Source organism: Homalodisca vitripennis, chromosome 4, assembly GCF_021130785.1.
Source record: "Homalodisca vitripennis isolate AUS2020 chromosome 4, UT_GWSS_2.1, whole genome shotgun sequence".
NCBI classification, from domain to species: domain Eukaryota; kingdom Metazoa; phylum Arthropoda; class Insecta; order Hemiptera; family Cicadellidae; genus Homalodisca; species Homalodisca vitripennis.
This window is the reverse complement of record NC_060210.1, coordinates 40,351,030-40,374,084: the sequence shown is the minus strand read 5'-3', so window position 1 is coordinate 40,374,084 and position 23,055 is coordinate 40,351,030. Positions and strand designations below refer to the sequence as shown.

Below are 23,055 nucleotides of genomic sequence, written 5' to 3'. Positions count from 1 at the left end.
CAACCGAACCAGATTCTTCAGATTATATGTGATTCTTCAGTCCTGAGTCAGAAAAACAGAATAGTGGTAAATTTACGTTTATGTCAATCCCTTATGTGCTGGATTATCAGAGAAAATCAGAAGAGTAGGTAGAAAGTACATTAGAACCGCGGTTAAAACACACAATACTCTTAGACAAAGACTCGTAAAACAATACCAAAAAATGGCACACAGGATTCCAAAAACTGTGTTTACAGTATAAAATGTAGTTTCAATAGGGAATACATAGGAGAGGCATAAAGACCATTAAACGTAAGGATAAAAGAACACAAAGAAAACAAGTAAGGGTCTCACAGAAAAGTAAAAAATTGCACACCATTGTTGGTCCGAAAACCATCATGTAATTGGGATGAAGTCAACATAATATATCTAGAACCTCAGAGAAATTAATAGAGGTAACATACATTACATTGGCAGACCACCAGCCAAGATTAGACTGCTTTGGTTGCCAATTCTGAAAAAAGAACTAAAAAGAAAACCAAAAGTATCAAACAGAATAGATATTTGTAATAAACCAATGCAGAGTCACAGTATGGTGTTAAGTTCATCTAGCATGAACCAATAAAAAAAGGGTCCACTCCTGTCCCCTTCCTTTTCTTTGCCGCCATCTTGTTTTTGCCTTGACGATCACCATTTGCCATTGGCCTCTGGTCAGTCGTAGATAGTTGGTCGAAGAATGCTGACCTATTGTGACCTGTATCCTGTAGTTAATTTTTAATAATTAGTGTTGTGTTTAGTTTTTTATTAAGTGCATGTTTTAGAGTTAGTGTAGTTGACACACATGGTGGTTGTGATTCCTGACTTACGCTTGTTACAACGCTCTGATATGATGTGTTTATTTTAACCTAGTTTGTAATTATGTGTTAGGTAGTAGTCATTTACCTGAAGAAGAGATCAGATTGCAAAGATGTAGTGTTACTGATTTGATGGCAAATGTCCGGAAAAATCCTTCGCTATTGATTTGTTTTCTCTCGGTCTATATACTTTATTTGACTTCCCTTTTCTGGACTTCTTTCTACAGGAACTCTTCTTTGGTTAAAACTCAATGCACAATGGACAACTTCAAGGATCAATCCGGTGACTTGAGAAAACTTGTGCATGAACTAGGTGTAGATGAGAGTGATGTGTCGGACACAGAATCGCTAATGAGTGAATCGTTACTAGACTACTCATCAGGGAGTGATGATCTATTTATTCCTGATTCAGACTTTGACTCTGATGACTCTATATGAGGAAGGTCCTATGAGGAACATGGTAGACATAGATAGGGAAAATCTGAACAAGTCACTGACTCTGCATACCAAGTGACACCTTCACCATAAGCTGCCAGACAAGTTCAATCAGTCCCTTAACACCGCAGGCCTAGATGACCGGCCTGTAGCACCACTACCAAGCTCAGGAGTTTGGTTCGGGTGTATAAGGAGGAACCTCTAAATGTAGAATCAAAATTCACTGTGGCACAGCCAGGTCCGAGAGATTGCCCTGTCAACCATAAACCTCTGGATTATTTCCACTTTTTCTGACTGAAGGACAGATTAGTGTAATCACCGGGCAACTAATTTGTAATGAGGAAACTGAGAGAAAAAAGTGCTGGTGGTCTGAAACAAAATTACTACTTCACTCATGGCATAATACCACTGTACAAGAGATGAAAGTTTTTGTGGCAATCATACTCAACATGGGCCTTACCGGACGCAAAGCTATGGCAGACTATTGGTCTACGGATTTCCTTGAGTTCATAGCTTGGTATGGTAAAACCATGAGCCTGCCAATGCTGAATCTCTCACATCCAGGGAGGAGATACCCAAAGGTCAACTAGGCCATGTAAAGGTAAAAAGCCAACCTTTCCTGAATGCAATGTACTGTGCGTTTAAGTGGCACTATATTCCACATCAAAATCTAAGCTTGGACGGAAGTATGAAGAATCCTTGTGCTTTCATACCGTACATGCCAAACAAATGGCATGCAAGGTTTGGAGTAAAAAAGTTTGAACTTGTAGACTCTAAAACACTGAATGTCGTTCGAGTTGAGCTGTACTCGGGCAAGGACTACTTGGTAGAGGGACGAGATCCATTCACCCAAAAAGTTGTACTAAATCTGTTAGAGAAGGTGGGTGTCTTGGAGTAAGGGCTATTATGTCATTCCAAATTCTAAACGAAGTTGCCCCTTGCTCTGTGACTGCTGGATAACAGCACATACTTGACAGGGACTATAAACAAAAACTCTTAAGGACCTGTTAATGTCTGAGTTGAGTACTGCTCTTGATGTAGAAGACTGTGCACTTCAACAATCAACCGGGAGACCCGGTTCTTTTTGTATGTTACAAGGAAACCAGCCTACCTGATTTCGACTGCGTACTATTCCTAGGATCAAGTTGTCCACAGTCGTGGGAGTGACATCAAAGCCATCAAACCCAATGTGATAAACCAATACAGTAAACTGATGGGTGCTGTGGACAGAAAAGACAAGTCCCTGTACCATTGGTTCTGCTCCAGACACAGAATGAGGTATTAGAAAAAGATCTTTTTCAACTTGCTGGACATGTGTGTGTCATCAAATGTGTAAGCACATCAGAGCATCCCTAACGCACCCATGTCCAGGGAGAAATTAATCCTGGAGTTGATTAGGGAGGACCTGGCATCTCCTACACTCATTCCAGTTGTTGGGCCTGGAGGAGACATAGCTGGCCACCACTGGAGTGCAATGTGGGAGTCCACAAAGAATGTTTTCATAAATTGGAACATTATTAGAGGCAACTTCGCAGGGGGAAAAATTGGGTTGCAGAAGAAAACGGTGACTGACTAGTAATCTTGTAAACACCTAGTGTAGTATAGTGTGTGTGTTTTTTTTACTTTTCCAAGCTCTGTATATATTTCTAACTACACAAATAATTTTACTTTTTGTACATCTTGACATACAACTGACATAACATAATATCCGTAGAAGATTGAATCAAGAAAATTGTTTTTGAAAATTGAAAAATGTTTTATTTTTGGACTCCCCAAACTTTGCAACCATGCTGTAAGTTTACTTTTTGTTTCTTTTATAGTTTTAAGTGTAACAAAAGGCATTATTTTGTATTGAAATGACGTGTAAGTTATCTTTATTTGAGTTAAATTGCATGAGTTGCTCGTGTTTGGGGATTTAGTCACGTTTTTACATTATCACACACATTTTCAAAAACTACATAATATTTTACAACTTTTGGTTATCAAAGTTTCAAAGTTCTAGGAATAAAAATATATTAAAACTAAGGTCCCATGCAATTAATGTAAAAAAACCTAAAAATTTAAGTAATATAAATTATATAACAAATATACACCTATTAAATTCAAGTTATCTGAACCAAATTCTATTCTCCAATCTTTTCTGGAAAAATGTATAATACATCATAATTGCTGTTAATATATGTATTTTTAAACATAAAAAGAAAAATACCTTACGCAACACACAAAACAGCCTTCCATTAACAAGTGAAATGACTGCCACTACTAGGGTTAACATATGTTACCAGCAATGTGTGAAATCTGGGAATTCTATCTAATACCTAGAGATTATATGCCAAACTTTTACCGAACCTAAATTAAAAACTTGTAACTTGTTACAGCAGAAAAGAGAGCTATGACACTTTGAGTTAGATTTTCCATTCGTCAACACAAGCTCATTGTTTGTTTTGACATTTTGTTTTGCATCTGAAAAAAGCCTTGGACACTTCCAAACTCCTGAGCTTTTGCAACAAATACCAAATCCTGTTTCATAGCAAATACGTCTTCAACTACTAAGCTTTGTTGGCATACGGTAAATTGTGATCTGGCGAATGGTTGTTTTAGAACTTCGTTGGCAGTCCCAAGTTTGTAAAATATGACAGCAAAACATTTTGTGCAGTATTGTTCCTCATTGGCATACAAACATTACAAATTTTAGAATGCTTGAAGGATTTTGGATGACAGCTATATTATCAGCTAATAAATTGGTGGAGGCTTCATTAACTTCTAATGTGTTATGATCAGTTTTGGATGGAGGTACAAGATTTTATGATGCTTCTGTTGTGTGCATGTTATTAACAACATTTCCAAATCTTCTTTACTGTTAATAGAATCTAAAGTATCTCAAGGTAGACAAGATGTCGTAAGACCAAGTTTTATTTTACAGCCAAAGACTTTTGTAGGCAGTTCGTTTTATTCTAGAATGCCAGGCTCTATTTTTCATAAGTTGGACAAACATCAGTTCTTACTCCAACGGTCTGTATTTTCATCTTGCGTCAAATAGGAATAATTTTTTTAATAGATACTTTGATTTACAAGCTCAACGCTGCCCTGAATTTGAGGCTACTAACTTAAATAACTTTTTAAGGTCCCAACATCCAACCCTTTTTTCAAACCCTTTTATTTCTTCTGACACGGCTCGCACAAACTAATGTAGAGCTCGATATTATGTTGTGTAACATTTTTGCTATTTAGCTCTTTTAATATTCAGTCTCATCCACCATGGCCAACAGCTAAATGAGCTTCATATATTATAGCAAACTAGGTATTTATTGAAGATAATAAAAATAAATCAAAATTATGAACATAATATTTTATAACACTGTCTCCTTCTTTCAATGGTTAAAGTTTTTTTAGCATTTTCTACTAGCATTGCAGCGTACTTGTTGGGTAGCTAGTAGTGACAAGGCTCTTTTTTTTATTTTGACTTCGCATCTTCGACTTCCAATACCAGCTTCTTACAGACATATTCTGTCAAAAAGCACTATTTTTAGCAGTGGAGTTGTGTATTTTAACAAGTTTAGCATTTAAACAAAGTGTGATTACTAATAAACGATCACTAGGACTATAAACACTGGTATCCACTATAGACGTTTTGAAGAAACAATACAAATAAACTGAAATGTAGCACAATACTTTGTAGTTACTAGGCACACCAGACTAACGGTAGCGTTAGAGCAGGATAGACAGGGGCAATGGGAGACACATTCTAGTCATGAAAGACACGGATGAAACACAGATTTTCATACTCTACCAGAAGAGCATTGCCCTATAGAGTGTCTAGGCAAAGTATAAAATTGGGCCATATTTAGGCAATTTATATAATACCTAGGTATTCTATATAAAGCCTGATTTAACACATTGCCGGTTACATATGTATTTTACATTGCATACAATAATAACATTCAATCCTAATAAAAACAATATAGATTTCTTAGTATACTTCAACTGCTCTAAATTTCAAAACAGCATTTTGACCTTAGTGTATAATGAATACAAAATATTAACTGACCAAGGATGTAATAGATAATGCCAGACTAAGAGATAATAGATAATAATACATAAATGAATAATTAAATTTGAGTTTAAATCATACCTTCAATTAGCTTTAAAGTACAGTGTTATAAATTGGCTCATCTGCTGTGCCAAACCCACTGAGATTCCATCCAGTCTTAGGCTTGAGTGGAAGTTCTTATTTATCAAAATACTCAAAATTAATGATTTAATATAAATATATATGGATTTTTTATTGTATTTAACACTTAATTTGAATTGAATTAGCTTGTCGATTCTCTAGATACAACTCAGAAAGACTCCTGAAGACTACTTTTTATAACAAACAGGAAAGAGCAAAATGACAGTCAGTTAAGTTCACTGTGATTATGTTTATAAGTAAACAATTAACCACATTTATTTAATAAATACAATGGTCATTATCAGTTTTACAAACATTAAATCACCGTGAGAAATGTCAAGTTTATAAAAAAATAGTATTTTATTGATAATATACAGTTACTCAATGTTTCAGTATCGTAATCTTTGTTTCTTCTTCTTGTGAGAAGGTGAATTCCTTTTTCTCTTTTTCGTGTTAACATATCCCTCTATTTCGGCCTTGACTTTGTTGCATTGTTCAAAGGTGCCACTTATTCTAAATACAAAATTTGTTTCTCTCTTTTCAATGACAATTATAGCAGAAGTGGAATTTGAGAGATGCTGCAGGAATGAATTCATCTCATTGTTGTTAACTAAATATGAGTAATGTTCAGCAACCAGAACTTCAGCTATTCCTTTCTCTAAAGGCTGGGCTGAATAGTTTGTAACAAATGGACTTGTTTGTTGACCAGCATACGACAGTAAATGGCAGTTGTGTGAAAAATGGCCCTTTTGGCCACAGTTGCAGCAGTATTTTCGTTTGTTTTCATTTACAACAGAAGGTATTTTCTTCTCTCCTGAAGTCTGAAACAAATAGTAATTTAACTTTAATTGATAAGTTATTTTTTATTGCAGTTAACACAGTGTTGCTCTCAATTTGAACTTTGCCCATTGTGCACTGGATCAGAGATTGCATTTGAATAATCCTTAGAAAACACTAGCAAAATTAATTTTTACATACCGAAAATAAAAAAATTAAAAGTAAAACTTGATAGCCATTACAGAGTGCCTTAAAGTAATATTATTTTTCAGTGTGAAAAAAATATGAAATGTTCGAATAATCAAAAAGATTGAAATTTTAAATTTGAGTTACATATATTTAAAACTTAATTATAAGTATTGATAAAAACGCTGATTTCAGTTACATAATTAAAGTAACACAGTTTAATTTTTTCAATTTAAAATATTGAATAACAAAATTAACCCATGGGCCTACTTTGACAAGATGTTTTCTCACAAGATATCAGCATTACTCAGTCTTAACTTCATTTCTGTGTTCAATGGACTATTGAGAATAGAATGATTTTACTTTACATAATGGCAACACTACAGTTAGGGAAGTCAAAATAAACAGATGATCAGTTCAGTGACAGCTGAGTCAAGTAAACAAACAGTGAGTGCGTAAAATGGCAACATTCCAATGCCAGCCATTAAGCATGCCAGTTCATTTTTATTAAAATCCTTAACACATGTAATAAATTCATCTCCCATCATTGGTAATTTTCCTAATAGCTTAAAGATTGCAAAAATAAAACCAATTTTTAAAAGTGGAGTTCGAAAATAAATAAAGAACTATCGTCCAATTTCTCTATAACTTCATTTTCAAAAAGGTAATGTTTACTCAGTTATCTAAATTCTTAGAAACCAACAATTTAATAGAAACAGAACAGTACGGTTTTCGAAAAAACAGATCTGTCATCACGGCTGCAGCACATTATATTAAGTCGGTCATTGACTCTTTGGATAAAGGGGAGGACGCTGTTGGGATTCTCATGGATATGTTGAAAGGTTTTGACAGTGTTTCGCATGAGGAGTTGTTAAATTTATTGGCAAGTTTAGGTCTAAATAAAAGATGTCTCTCTTGGTTTCGGTCATACCTAAATGATAGGGAACGGTTTGTTGAAATAGACTATATAGATAAGTTTAATAATAAAGAAGCTGTTTGATCTTGCTTGTAAAAGGTTAAATATGGAGTGCCACAAAGCTCAATTCTAGGCCCTCTGCTTTTAATAATTTATTTAAATGGATTGCTAAGAGTAGTTAGCAAACCAGATAAACTTACTCTCTATGCTCTATGATGATATAAGCCTAAAGAAAGCTAGTTCTGATAAAAATAATTTAGAAGTTTTGTCCTGCATAGATTTAGCTAAAATAAATCAGTTTCTTAGTTATATAAATATTTTAATGAACCTTGATAAAACTAAATATCACATATAACACAGCTCAAAATACAAATATTAATTAAATGTATATTTTGATTGATGATAATGTCTTGGAAGGGGTAGAATGTTCAAAATTCTTGCGCTTCCATGTCGACACGACGTTATCATACAGTCAACATGTTAGCCATGTCTGTAAAAAATTAGCTTGGGTCTTTTTGCGCTGTACCGATTGTATTAAATTGTAATTCTGGGGTAACTGGATTACCGGTGGAAGGAGTAGGCCCAGAAGAATGATAAGGACTGGACAGTACAAAAGAGGTTGCTATCAGCGAGGCGCGCATAGCATATGGCAGGGTTTGATAACGAAATTCCGTCTCAGTTGATCGGAAGTAGTAATAACGAGTAGTCTTTGAAAGTGCTTAGAGTTAATTTTTTGCTAATCGTCATCGAACCTGCGGGTAAGTGAACTTTTAAACTGGAGTTCAGTCAATATTCATTCTTAGTTATTTTGAATAATTTTGGGGAAATAAATATTGTAAAAATTAAATTTAATGGGAATTTAGGAACTTGTCCTTTTGATCTGTGCAATATAAAACTTGTTGGTGCAGTGAGCACATGTATATAAAATTTTATGTAAAAATACTAAAAGAGTTTTGTGGTTGTTACAGATGCTTTCAGCAATAAATAAAAAATTCTAACGCTGAAAAGAAGTAATATTTAAAGTAAAGTAAAGAAAATTAGTAACAAAATAAAATTGAATTTTGAAGAAAAATTAAAGTGAAGAATTGCCAGATCAGATTAGAGTGTGAAAGTTTTGAATTTTGAAAATTGAATAAAGACAAGCTGTAAGAACTTTGTACATTTTGAGTGACAAAATATATTACAAGTTTGAACTTAAAAGTCATCAAAAAGTTTTTATTTTAATTTTAAATCCAGTAATTATTTTCAAGAAGTTTTATTTTAGTTTGAACTTTATTTATTTCAGAAGATTTTTGTTTTCCTTTTTTGAACCTTCACAAACATTTAAATTTCGAAGCTAACCCCTCATGTGCCAGTAAAGCGGTACAGCGCTGAGACAGATGTCACATATAATTAATGTAGAAACATTACATATAGCTTATTTTTCATGAATACATTCTCTTATAGCTTTTAGAATAATTGTATATGGAGCCACATTTAAAAAAATATGAATTAATTCCTTTTAATGCAAAAAGAAGCGATTTAGAGTAATTTAAAAATTGAATAGGTGAAATTCTATAAAACATCACTTCTCCGAATTGGGAATTATGATCGTTTTCTGCTAATACATTTATGACACATTGCTTTATGTTAAAAGAAACAGCATTGATTTACCCACTCTTGGTACACATCATCAATACAATACTCATAGTCGAAATGATCTTGCTTTTCCCTCTCATAGGTTACAGCTGTATACCAAGAGACCATCATACGCAGGAATAGAGTTTTTTAAAGTCTTCTAAGTTCTATAAAAAAAAGAATGTAATTTTAATATTTTAAACACTAAATTGAAAAAGTACCTGGTACTCGTTTGATATACTCCAATATACTCATTTAATGAATTTTTTGAAAAGAGCCCACTGTAACCTTGCTTTATTTGAAATGAAGAAGATATGATTTAAGTGGTCTTGGTGTGATTAAGGGGGCAAATATCCATAAGTTCTGGGTGTGATAAGCAAATCCAGAAGGATTTCACCTCACAGAGATAAGCTCTTTTGGTCTATCTAATAATTTATGTTTTGATTGTTATTTGTAAATAATAAGATGCTTGACTTCATACAGGACAATTAATTTGCTAATTAAATTACAAAAATATAGCAATTTCACACCAAACCAACTCAGGTGGTTGTCCTCTCAGCTGACTGGGCCACACATAGTGGCCGTCTGTGTTCTGCGTCACCACCTGATGCCAGCGTAACCATATACATCACTTTAAATGACTGATTTAAATAAATTCTCAAATAGTTAACAAAGTTTATTAGCATTAAGGTTGAAACTTAATTAGATTGGTTCCTTATTTTTTTTTTGCTTTTAAACATACCAATATCATTATAATTTAAGTTATAGGTTGATCTGTTATAAAAGTATTTTATTTGCAGAATAAAAATACAATCAGTCTTATACAAGGAACCACCAGAGAGTGCAGTTGGCGGCGACCAATAGAATGTACTGGCCTGCGCGACGTTGCCACACAACTGCCGCTGCCGCCTGGCACGGCTGGCGCATTGTGGCTGATAAACCGCTGCGCTGTCACAACTAACACTGATACTGAACATTTAAAACTTATCAGTATAATTGAAAAACAATATTTAAAATGCGTTGACAGTTTGCTATATTATATTTAAATTACTTGTATAGTTTATTAATGTTATTACAAACTAACTATCGATTAAAACAAACAAATCGTCCCGTCAGTTAGTCAGAGTAAAGTACTTGCTTATTTCCATACGATACAACAATCTTTTCAGTGATTTTAAACGATTACTAAACACACACAAAATTAATATACATGTTGCTTATATTGGAGACTGCATGACGTGTTGCTTGATTAAAAATAATTAAAAAAATATAACAATATAATCAATTTTAAAATTATCGAACAATTATATTTTTAAATTATGAAATAATCAAATTTTCCACTAAATAACTTTTAGGGCCTACTATTATATAAAATGAAATACGTTAAAAAGCATGATTGACTTAATAATATTCTTACCTTTGCACTTGTATATTATTTATTCGCTCTCAGGCGGCAATATCGTAGCCAAAACCTCGGAGTCTTCTTCATTTTCACTTTCTGCCTCACTGCTACTCGTGTCAGAATTGTCTGCTAAGTTTATAATTATTTGCTCTACAACACTTGTGCGGATACATTCCTTTTCAAAATCAGCTTACTGCAAGGCTTCTGCGTGCTGAACTCTTGATTGCCAGTCTTCTTTAGTCACTTTGTCCAGAGCATCATGAACAAGTTTCTCAACGTCGGTTATTTTAAATGTCTTATTATTACGTGCTACCTCTCCTTCACTTGAGCCCATACAATTTCAATGGGATTGTACTAGCAGTGATAAGGAGGGAGCCTGACAACTGTATGTCCCATTTCATTGGCTAATACGTCGAGTTCATAAGTTTTTTGTTGGGTTTTATATGGGAGAACCCTCATTATAAGTTCTGGTTTCGTTTCTTTCATACAGTATTGTATGTTTTTTCGAGACAGCAAATTTTGAATCTCTTCCTTTCTCCACGATGAATTTGGAATTTTCTCGGTGAGTACTGAGTGGTATGGAGCATTGTCCATAACGATGATCAAGCCTTCTTCCAAAATGCATAGCAATTTTTTAAACCATTTTCTAAACGATTCAGCGTTCATTTCATCGTGATAGTCCGAACTGGATGATGTCTTAGAACGAAAAACCCACTTACATTCTTGCAAAAACCCATCTTTTGCCGAACCGACATGACAAATTATTAATCTTCTACCTTTGCCGAGAGGAACCTTTAGTCCACCAGACTCAGTCGTATCCTGCCATATGTATTTTCGAGTATGGTTTTTATTAACTCATGTTTCATCGAGGTAATATATGGGCCTACAATCACCAGATTCTCTAAACTCTTGCATAGTTCTCAAAAATTTTAAACGAGCCGCTACAATATCATTTCGTTCCAATAAAAACTTTCTACCATCATTGGTTTTCTTATACCTGAAACCAACATGCCTCAATAATCTATTTGTTGAAGTTACCGATTCGTTGTAATCAAGTTTTTGTTTGAGATCCTGCGTGATTCTTTTTGATGTGGGAAATTCCCCTCTGTCGTAGTACGAAAGGACAGTTCGTCTCAAAACATCTTTTTCAAAGTCATCAAAGCCTGTTATTTTTGATTTTCAACTTCTTTGTTTTCCTGGCGTTGAAAACTTAATTTCTGATAATGAAGGTCCATCTTCTTCGGACAGCTTAGCTTCTTTACTTATTTTGTTAACGGTTCTTTCACTTACACCGCAGGCCTCAGCACACAGTTTCCCACTTTGCTTAAAGTTTAGAGTTTCTCGGAAATTTGTCAACGACAGTTTTTTGAAAAAGTTGTAAACGTTGTAAATAATACGTCGTTCTCCACTACGTAGGGTTTTTCCACTACCGCTCTTACTTCCGGATGGCTGTGCACTTGAACAAACATCATCACACTCCATTTTGTCTAAATAAGGAATCACAATAACAAGTATATTACAATTTAATGACACTACACAGAAAATAATCGGTACACTTGTAATAGCTACCAATAAACAACACTTAAAAACACGTAAACGTTCATCAACAGTAAAATTCAGCACAAAATAATATACGCGTACTAGAATTGAAGAGAATGCAGTATTTTCAACCGCCACTGATTAAGCGACAATAGGCACTGACTGACGGTCAGAGACCGGAAGGAGGAAGGGGCTGTTTCTTGGAATACTCATCCAAGGGAGGGGGTGGTAATACTCATCCGTCTGGTATTACCACCACTGCTGGCTGGTGCGGCTTTTGTTTACAGGTATTTCACCCGTTTCCTCCACATTTTCACTCGTCTGACATCATCTATTATGTACTGTGTTCAAATTTCATTGGATGTTATAGAAAACCGTGACTTTAGAATTTTATAAGAAAGTGCATTCATATTTTAAAAATACTTGTGCTGTATGATTTTTCAACTATGGCCAGTTTAAATATTTAAATCACCCACGTGTGAAAACAATTTTACATAACACAGATTCAAGACTATTAATAGCCAGGTAGGAAAAATGCTTTCAAATGGTTATAAATTTATGAGAACCAAAGTGCGTAACAAAACCGTTGCGGCAACAATTCCCACCGTTATGTACTGAATAAGTATATTTATGGAAAAGAACATATATTTCAGATGTATTTGATAACTTTCTTACCAAATTGAAAATCCATTTAACATAACATACTATGCAAACATGTAATGCCTTATTATATATCAGTGATAATGGCATTATCTAACTGTTAAATACGGGAAATTAACGTTTTTGCGGTATTTTTATGTTTTCTTTTTAATTTATATTTCGGCTAAAGATTTTAATCCTACGATCTTCGTATATGAGTAATATAATACAATAATTTATTTCAATCCATTTAACTCAACATGGAAATAAGCTACAGAGATGTACTTTTTTTTTAAATGACCGTAAAATTACATTTTGTAATAGGTAGTTAATTAATTCAAGACAGCTCTAACATTTCTTTTGAGCGTAACGGTTAAGTATTTTAAGAACCCTGGACTCGCGCGGCTTGTGGTTACAGCGGGGAACAAGTTTGGCAACGTCGCTCAGTTCTTGTTGGCCGCTCCAAGGTCACGGGCAAAATAGGCTCCTCCCTCAACTGCACTCTTTTGTGTTTTTTTGTATAAGTAGGTATAAATAGTATCGACAGAATATAAACTGGTTTCTATATTTTGAGCTTTGTCTCTACCAAATGTACTAGTATTTTAATAATTTGATAGAATACATTATAACAGCTACAGTCACAGTCAGATAAAAATAAATTATGAACAATGTTTACTACAGTATGTGTTGCAAATAAAGAAATAGTATTTTAGTTACTTATTGCAGCTCTTTCAAACTACAACTGAATAAGGATTGAACTTTATAACTATGAAATGCAGTGGTCCTCATGTAGTTGTTGCCTGACGAGGTGAATGGCAAAATAGCGAGGGCTATTAGGTGTGGCCTACCAATCTGAGGGACAGGACATATTCATAAATCAATTACCTGACGCAGAGAACAGCCATGGCCATCCTTGCGGCCAGATGATCTGAGAGGATAATCATATAATGTTGATCACAAAGGGTTAATATACAGTAGAAATCCAATTATCCACATGAATTAGTGAATCAAGTGAGGTCCCAGATCCCACTTGAATAAACAAAATTTCAGATAATTTGATTTTTCCCTGAAAAAGCCATTTCTTGGGAAATAAACATAAACTCTACAGAAAACTGTGGTATTTAATGCTATGAAAATAAAAACAACATTATTAATAGTTTATAGAAACATAGTATCTACTACAGTACTATAAAATATGTAATTAAGTACTGTACTGTAACTGATATCTTCACTCGACGACTGATACAAATTTCATAATGGAACATATGTTTTTCTTTATATGTCAAAAACCAATGACGTTATCACGTTTACTGTACGTTTAACCAAGAATCTTATTTACCTTTGTAAATTATCCAAATGTTGAATAATTTGTTATTTTTCTCCCTATAAATATACATGTTTCCTTTAAGAACTCATCATGGTACAGTACCTTTAAGAACTCATCATGGTACAGTACGCACTTGAAGCACTCACATACCAAGAAATGAAGGAAAAGACCGTTAAGTCAACACAGCTGTGAGGTGATGACGCACAAAATGACTATTGACAACATCAAACAATAGTGTATAGCCACGAGTCAACACAAGCGCCACCACTAACAGTAGTTTCATATAATTGGCGATCCAAATGATTGGATTTCTACAACATTTATCTAAAATTGCTTACAAACCAAAAATATGAAATGTTTTAATACTGGTATGGTGTTACTCAAAGTCATTGCTGATAGTTTACACTTAAAAGATTCAATCTTTGGAAAGACGTAAGGAGCGGATGAATGCCAAGTAATTAATATTAATTCCTGATATTTTATGCATAAAGTGAATGCATATTTGCAGAGATAATATAACTCCTATCTGTGTCTACTTACAGTAGCATGAAAACTTCTCCAAAGATCTGGGCACACAGAGGACCGGTGCGTGACTTTCCCACAGATATCACAGGGAACATCACACTCCAGCGTACTATAGTAGCATGTGTCACACTCCCCAGTGTAGCCGTTACTTGGTAAGTACACTCCACACTGGACATAAAATACAAAAAACATCTTATCGTTAAAACATTATGTTTCACTTTTATTCAAGATACAATTAAGAGACTTCCTGAAATTAAGCATTATTTTGATTACAATGAAATTTCTCTTCCTGCAGCTGGTAGCAGTGCCATTAGTTTCTAACAAAGGGCTAAACTTACTCAGGAAACTTCTTAAACTTACCTAGTTTTTATTTTTTTTAAATCGCTGTTACAAATGTAAAATAAAAATTTAACTTTAAAATTTCAAGAAGATTGTTCGTTGTTTTTATAAGCACAATGACATTTTTTGTTTAAATAATGTTATTGACAAATTATAATTTTAAAGGATGATACAATATTGCACATTTGTTATTGTTATAAAAATTACAGTGGTATATACAGTGGTAATATATTGCACTTTATCCACAATGAAATAACTCGAATTTCTATGCAACATTCCATCACATTTGATTGAATAGCTCCAAAGATTTCAGTTGAATTTAATACAACTATTATAGCCATGGAGAAGAGTCCATAGCTTTCTTAATGAGAAAACTTGTGATGTAACATACTTGTATTATTTTGGTATTTCTGTAAGATTTCAAAACAATCATACAATATTAGCTTTTGTGTAAAAGAAGCACAAACTATCACATCTTATAAAATTTATGATTAGATGAAATCCCTAAAAGAACAAATCTGCTTGCTTCAAAAGACCCCCCTCATTGTCCTCGTTTGTATGCTCAATTTTCATTCTTGGAAAGTATTTGAAATATAAGCCTGATACAATACAGTACAAAGGTCCTTGCTTTCTGATCTCTGTTTGCTATATTATCCATTTCCTTAGTTTTAGTCTAAGAGTTATATAAATTGTTACAAACATACCTAACCAGTATCATATTTCTCATTAGTGCAAAATACATACTCACTACCTCAATGGATTTTTTGGCCCACAAAAAAATTGCACAAAATAAAGTCTTTACTACAAGATTTATCATCGTACCACTACCTATAAATCACCACAAAAAACTACTACGCAAACACACACACACACAAATAAAACACTGTATGCATTGACAGATTTCGTTGCAAAAGTTCCCGTTTAAATAGTTATAAAACTTTCAAAATAGTTGGCATCTTGTAGATTTTTTATATCTGATGTAAAACAGCTGATGCCTATTATCAAATTAAAATGTTTGTTGCTCCAGACTTGTGCAAGCCTACCTTTAAAGTAGTCATGCTCACTTATGAATTGACGGATTTCGTTAAAACAAGTACTGTTGGAATTGTAATAAACATGATCAAATAGTCTGTATCTACTTAATCTTTTATAACTATACTGGTACTGGTTTTTTTTGTTATTTTACTTTAAAAAATTTCAACAGATGCCATTTTAATACAAAATGGCGGCTAGCGGCTAAACAAGACATTTCCCGTCCTATGTTCATATGATATTTTTCTTTGAAATGATGAATACTATCACCCACAGAAGTTTGTGACACTCTTTTGTGAATAACTTTCTGTATAAATACTCGAGTCCCGGCAGAGCAAGCACATTTTGTCATTCAATATATATATATATATATATATATATATATATATATATATTATATATATATATATATATATATATATATATATATATATCAATATGTATTCTCTTCATGTGAAAATAAAATAAACCAAATATTGGTAAAACTCTTTTTATGAATTTTCGTATGTCAGCATACTTCTTCTTCAGATATATCAAAATGGTCTTAGTATAGAACACATTGCCGCAAAATCAAATAGGTTAAACTAACTCATTTATTTATTATTCGTCATTTGATCCAAATAATTAAACTCAGTTAGTTTAATTATTTGATTTTGTAAATATTTATACACATTTTGTTATCTGAAGAAGTATGCTGACATACGAAAATTCATAAAAAGAGTTTACCAATATTTGGTTTTTATTTTCACATGAAGAGAATATATATATATATATTATAACTGGCAGTTGGACAGTTGTTCAAGTGAGACTTCTGTATATTTTTCACTTCTGATGGTCTTACCTTTAGGCAAACCTTGTTGGGACATGAGTAGTCTGTATGAAATGATTCACCACATAGGCAACAAACTGGTATTTTTTTAGGCTTAGGGCAATCCCGTGCCAAGTGGCCACGTTCATGACAGTTGGGGCATCTACGACAAGCGTGTTTACCCTTTGGGGTTGTCCGCTGATACACACCAGCCTGGTCTCTTGGATCTAGCTTCCAATCACTTGGTTTTGTCGTTTCTGTAAAAGTTACAAAAGTTCAAATTAAATAATCTTTATTATTTAATCCTATTTGAACCCTGTTCATTGTATTGTAGTTTTTTCATTTTTTCAGATATAAATAAATTTGTTTTCTAAAACTTCTATGACCCTTAAATTCGCAGTCGTTTTCTTCTTATTCCCCCTTCTAAATGGTTGTTATTTCTGATTGTCTGTTGTTGTTTGTAGTTGGTGATCTTGTCTGGTGTGTGTGTAATTACTGTGTCCTTATTTTCATTTGGTAAAACAATTATTTGAATGGTTTATTAATTGAATTTGATTAATTATTACACTGGAGCAAATGATAAAGAAAGCTGTTTGATTGTGTGAGTGACAATATATTATTGTGTTATTATCTATTTTTATTTCAACTTCATGTGTGTTGGTGTTTTGCTGTTAAGCTTATGAAAAAATTGTTTTGAACCTAACCCGTTTTGAAATAGGCCTAAGTTGGTGTAAATAGCTTCTTCATTTTTTTATTGTATAAACCCAATACAGCTATGTATTTTCTGAAACTCTATATATATATGAATTATCTTCATTCAAAAAGAAAAAAACCACCAAATATTGGTAAACTCTTTCTAAATTTTTTGTATGACTCAGTGTGCTTTTTCAGACGTGTGTGTGTGTGTGTGTGTGTGTGTGTGTGTGTGTGTGTATATATATATATATGAAGAAACATACTGAGATGTACGAAAATTTAGAAAGAGTTTACCAGTATAATGTATATATATATATATATATATATATATATTAATTTCTTGTAATTTGAAAAATATGTATGTCAATTAATTACATTTGTTAGTATGTTTTATTATTCTAAAAGTGTTAATAAATAAAACAACCAATGATATCATTATAAAAACACAGTATTTGAAGTGTAGTGATAATTTAGAATAAATAGAGTGTAGAGACAAGTGCTCAATTAACAAAAAAAAGCCCATAACTACAGGATTTTTAGCTGCCATCTCTAGAATTAATGAAAATACTAAATGTATAATAAAAACCATTGCACCAAAATTAGTAAACAAATTTCATTGTTAGACTTATTCACTCATGGATTACATTTTGGTTTGTTATAGTATAATGAAGTTACTACTTCTGCAACTTATGAGATACAGTCAAAAGGTTCCTTAGTATTGTTACTTATATTCAAGCAAGAATCCACTGAAGTGGAAATTTCTTCATTCTCTGTTGGTAGCACTGCTGGTCAAATCAAGGTGCTTTGCTGTCTAGCACTTTTCTTTACTTCTGTTGAGTACTCTCAAAAAGTTTTTGATGGTTAGTTAATAATAATTTTTAAATGCCACATTTAGAGCTCTATACTAACATCAAAATCTGTTTGACATAGTACGTTTGATATTAAAAACCAGCTGTTTTCCACGGCTTGACACACTTTTCGCAAGCTTTGCCCATATATGAGCACTTCTGGTTCAGTGAATTATATTTCCAATGCCAATATAGTTTGGCTTGTTGACATGTACTTTATTATAAAGTGGTCTAACACTCAAGCTTTAAGTTCGACCAGAAATTTATTTTAAAGACAAATATATATATATATATATATATATATATATATATATATATATATATATACCAATTTTGTGTGTGTATATATATATATATAATTTATGTATATATATATATATATATATGTGTGTACGGATCCGAAACATGGAGGCTAAATAAGAAGGATGAGAAAAAGCTTCTAGTTTTCGAGAATAGAATTTTACGTAAAATTTATGGGCCATCATATGAACAAGGGGTATGGAGAAGAAAACATAATAGAGAAATCAGGGAGCTCTACAATAGTACGGATGTAATAGGAGAAATAGAGTGCAGAAGACTCCATTGGGCAGGGCATGTTTTGAGAAGAGAATAGGAATGCTAACTGGGAGGGTAATGTACGGTAACCCAGAAGGAAGACGGCCCCGTGGGAGACCGAAAGTGAGATGGTGGAACCAGGTGAAGGCTGATATGGAGAAGATGGGCGCTTCAGAGGATGATGCAGAGGACCGTTCAAGATGGAGGAGCTTTGTTGGTGCGGCTAAATATCACCTCCGATATAAATGGCCCTGGGAGTAAGAGTAAGTAAGTATATATATATATCATAACTTAGTGCCTTCAAATAGTGCTTGGCTCGTAATTGCAGTTTATAATGTGCAGACGCTTTTAAAACTTTTATCTTTTACAGCACCGTCTAGTGGCGAGTTACACCAATGGGCATAGCATATAAACCTTCTCCGTGAAAAAATACATATACACATAAATTTTCATAATGATCGGTAAAATAGTTAATGTTTCTATAAAGGACATACAAACAAACATTCATTTTTATACATGTAGAAGATGTACAAACATATGTACAGAAAATATGTGATGAAAAAATATTTGTTTCAGCAAAATTGGAAGAAACATAGATTTCACGTGTTGCTGCCATTTCAACATATCAGTCTATTCATAGTTTTGAAGGTAGTTACTAAAAGTTAGTGTTATGAATATAATGGTGATGTGTTAAAAAAAACACATAAACTTTCAAAACTTTTGAAATTGCAATATATAAGATTGTTTGTTTGATTCCAATTAATTAGAAATTAAGTTTGTAAACATTTCCACTTGTGATTCAATGTTTATCATAATTTCTCAAAATTTATACAGCAACTATTTTGAAACCTTAAGAGATCAAAAAGTGTTAAGCGAGAAAGTTTTTAAAAATGTTTTAAAATCTGATAATTTATTTGTTATGACATGGCTAAGATAAAAAATTCTTCACAAATTCAAGGGTAGATTATAATGACATGTTCTAAAGAAGGTCGCACAAATGATGAATGACAATGTAAATATGTCATCTTTTGAAAAAAAGTTATATCCTGTGTGGTTGCTTCTTGTTGCACTTCTTTGATATCTTTTATAAGTATATACTTCTTGAATATTTAAACAACAAAGTGCAAAAATAGTTAAGATTTTCTCTGAGTAACCTTAAAATGAAATACCTAATAAGTTTGGATGCGAATTAATTATATTTTTAAAATGAGATATACCATAATTCTATGACTAAAAATAAGATCGTAAAAGTGCATGAGGTTCTTATAATTTTTCTTACTTATGGAACTATAATCAAGATGGCCACCTGTACAGCCAGCTCTTAATTATTTAATCTAATACTCTTGTGTATGGACTTACTTTTCATTTGTTCAAATACTGCACTGAGATCCATATTCATTAATTCCTTTGAAGGCAAAGTATAAAATTCAACCATTGATTTGCTCCATTTATCAGGAATATGCGTACGTGACAGTTTTTTAGATCTCTTTACTTGGGTCTTGGGTATTGAATTTTTACATTCTGTTGAGGTAGTCTGTCTGTTTTCAGAAGTCAAGTCTATTGTAGATGATTCAGAGTCAAGTGGAGGACTATTTGATACTAGAGAATTCTTCTCATCTTCAGATACCAAATCTATCACCTGTGGAAATGGTTTAAAGGGAGAAATGTTCAAGGAAATGCTTCCACTCATTCTATCTTTACTTTTTACTTTAGGTACATTTTTTACACGATTTACTTGATTATCATTTATCTTGGAATTATTTCTTAAATTACCTTGTGTTTTAGGTAAATTATTTGAGGTGTCTGACTTATTCGTCCGTTGACTAATAGCTTTTTTATGTTGCATTATTTCATTCTTTTTGAAAGCCTGAACATTTTTCCTAAACAGTAATTGAGCACAATTAAACAGAATATCTCTCTTAACTCCAGGATTTACTTCTATTAGAGAATTTGCCATTTTTCTGATAATTTTTTTTGATTTTTTTTTAGATTCAAATGATATAAAACTAGAATTTGCACTAGTTTTCCAATTTGGAGCTTCATTCTGAAAATGCATAGGTATAACTAGATTTGCAAATTGCTTATTTCTTTTACCAGAAAAGAAATTTGGCTGTAATTGAAAATAATTTATATCCTGTGTGGTTGCTTCTTGTTGCACTTCTTTAAAATCTTTTAATGAGCTGGAGTCATCAAGATTTATATCACTGTACCGGAATCTTTTTTTAATATTCTGGATGGTTTGAGTCTTTTTGACACCAGTGACTAAAGAATCACTATTGCCAACAGCCGATGTAGTAGTACTGGTATCAATTGACTCGATATTGTCTAATTGACTATTCACATTTTTGCTTTCTTCTAATTTTATATCCTCCAAAGAATCATTTAATGTTACAACAACTTCACCACTACCATCTGAATGTACTGAGTAATGCTTGGCCAATTCAGGAGGCAGTGGTTGACTCAAGTCATTGTGATGGACTATGGAGTATAGCCGGTTCTCTAGTTCAGTTTGAGTTTCAGTTTCTGATTCAGAATTAGAACTATCTAAATCATCATCATCGAGAAGCCAGGAATGATCCATTTACCTGAAATCAAATATGACTAATTAATAAATGGTTTGTATCTTGATTATTTTTATAGAAATAAAACACAATAACAGGACTGTTTAGTGTTTTGTCTCAAAAGTATTATAAATATTTAGACACAAAACTTTGTTACTGCACATTTGTAGTGTAATAAGCAAAGTAATTTCTGCTTGGTAATAAGTTGTATATTTTCTATTTTGTCACAGAGCTCCAATTTCAATCCATTACAAAGAATTTAAAAAAACATATAAATTACTTGACCACTTCTAAAAAAAAGTCATATTTTACATAACCATTTATTTGGAATTTATTTGTTTGTGGTTTAATTTTTTTGTTCAAGTGATCCAATTGTGCATTGTCTACTTGCTGGCTCAGATAGATTTTGTTGTTGCTGACTATTTATTTTGTTTTATTGGTTAGTAATAATAAACTAAATCAATTGTATTACAAATATAATAAGGGGACCCAAACTATGCTTGTAAATTGAGTTATATGTATTTCAAATTACAGTATATGCATAGTTAATCTGTTTTTATATCTAAAAAAGTAATATTTTAATGACGAATAAAAAAATATCTTGGCTATGCATATTAATTTATTAAATATTATAACATTTAATTTCTTTTTACTATTTTGAAGGATAAACATGTCATGACAGTTTATGACACAAATAATCAATGATCATTGCCATTGTACTCGTGGCTATTACTCAAATAACATATGGGTACAAATGATTTTACTTTGAATTAATTTTGAACAATATTTTTATTCAATATATTAAAAATAAAAAGAGCTGACAATAATTAAAACTGTAAATAACTATAGTTAGCATGTTTATGTATTCAATAATATAGGTATTTCTAATCGATAATTTGGTTCCCTGATTACGCTTACAATACTGAAGCCCAATTTAGGCTCAATATATCATACAGACAGACAGAAGAGAATTTGGTCAGCCTTATAAATGATAGGCTTCCTAACACTACAATGAGGCAAGTGCCAGCTGCAGTTTAATAAGTGGCCTTCACCACAATCTAAAATAAGTCTAGTTTAGACTATATGGTATAATATTCTGGGGTGGGGCAAAGCAAGAAAACTTGAAACGAATGCTGGTGCTCCAGAAACGAGCTCTTCGATCCATGGCGGGTTTTCAGCCAAGAGAAAGCTGCAGGAACTCCTTTCAAAGCCTTGGAATTTTAACTGCAGTCTCATTATACATCCTAGAGACAGTTGATTTCGCTATAAAATCACCTCTTCCAAGAAACAGAAATTTTCACAACTACAACACAAGGCACAATAGCAACTTTAATCTTCCCATCCACAGAACTTCTATTTTCTCAAAGAAACCCTCATACGCTGGAGCAAAACTGTACAATATGCTTCCACAGTCAATAAAAGAAGGCACACCCTCCACGTTGAAGAAGAGGCTCCGGCAATGGCTTGCAGACATCCCACTATACAGCATGGAGGAGTTCATCGCTCGCGTAAGACCTGACGTCAGCAGTGCTACTTGACACTACACTACAAAAAATAAATAAATAAATTATAATTATAAAAATTTTGACACCATTCTGTGCTTGAAGCTCATGAATAAAGTTATCTGTATCTGTATCTGTATTTAGATAATCATCGAAATCCATGATTATCTAAACTATCGAAACAAAAATGTCAAATCGAATTATGTTATAAGTATTTCAAATTACAGAATTCAGCTATTTTTATATCTAAAAATTAATAATATGATGATTAATACAAATCTATCTATGCTATGCGTATTTATACATTGTAATAAACATAACAGTGTGATATATAGTTACTTTTTAAT

At 32.7% G+C, this 23,055-nt stretch overlaps 1 protein-coding gene across 2 annotated transcripts in view; it reads right to left on the bottom strand.

Annotated features, from left to right (window-relative positions):
• Positions 1-5,669: 5,669 nt before the first annotated feature.
• LOC124359183 overlaps positions 5,670-23,055 on the bottom strand; it is a 29,002-nt gene continuing 11,616 nt past the window's right edge. For both annotated transcript variants that reach the window (XM_046811718.1, XM_046811717.1), the window contains exons 2-5: positions 20,005-21,230; positions 16,580-16,803; positions 14,383-14,535; positions 5,670-6,260 (exon numbers count right to left, since the gene is read on the bottom strand). In XM_046811718.1, the coding sequence (XP_046667674.1) occupies positions 5,829-6,260; positions 14,383-14,535; positions 16,580-16,803; positions 20,005-21,226 (2,031 nt within the window). In that variant the 5' untranslated portion in view covers positions 21,227-21,230 and the 3' untranslated portion in view covers positions 5,670-5,828. The remainder of the gene's footprint in view (positions 6,261-14,382; positions 14,536-16,579; positions 16,804-20,004; positions 21,231-23,055) is intronic.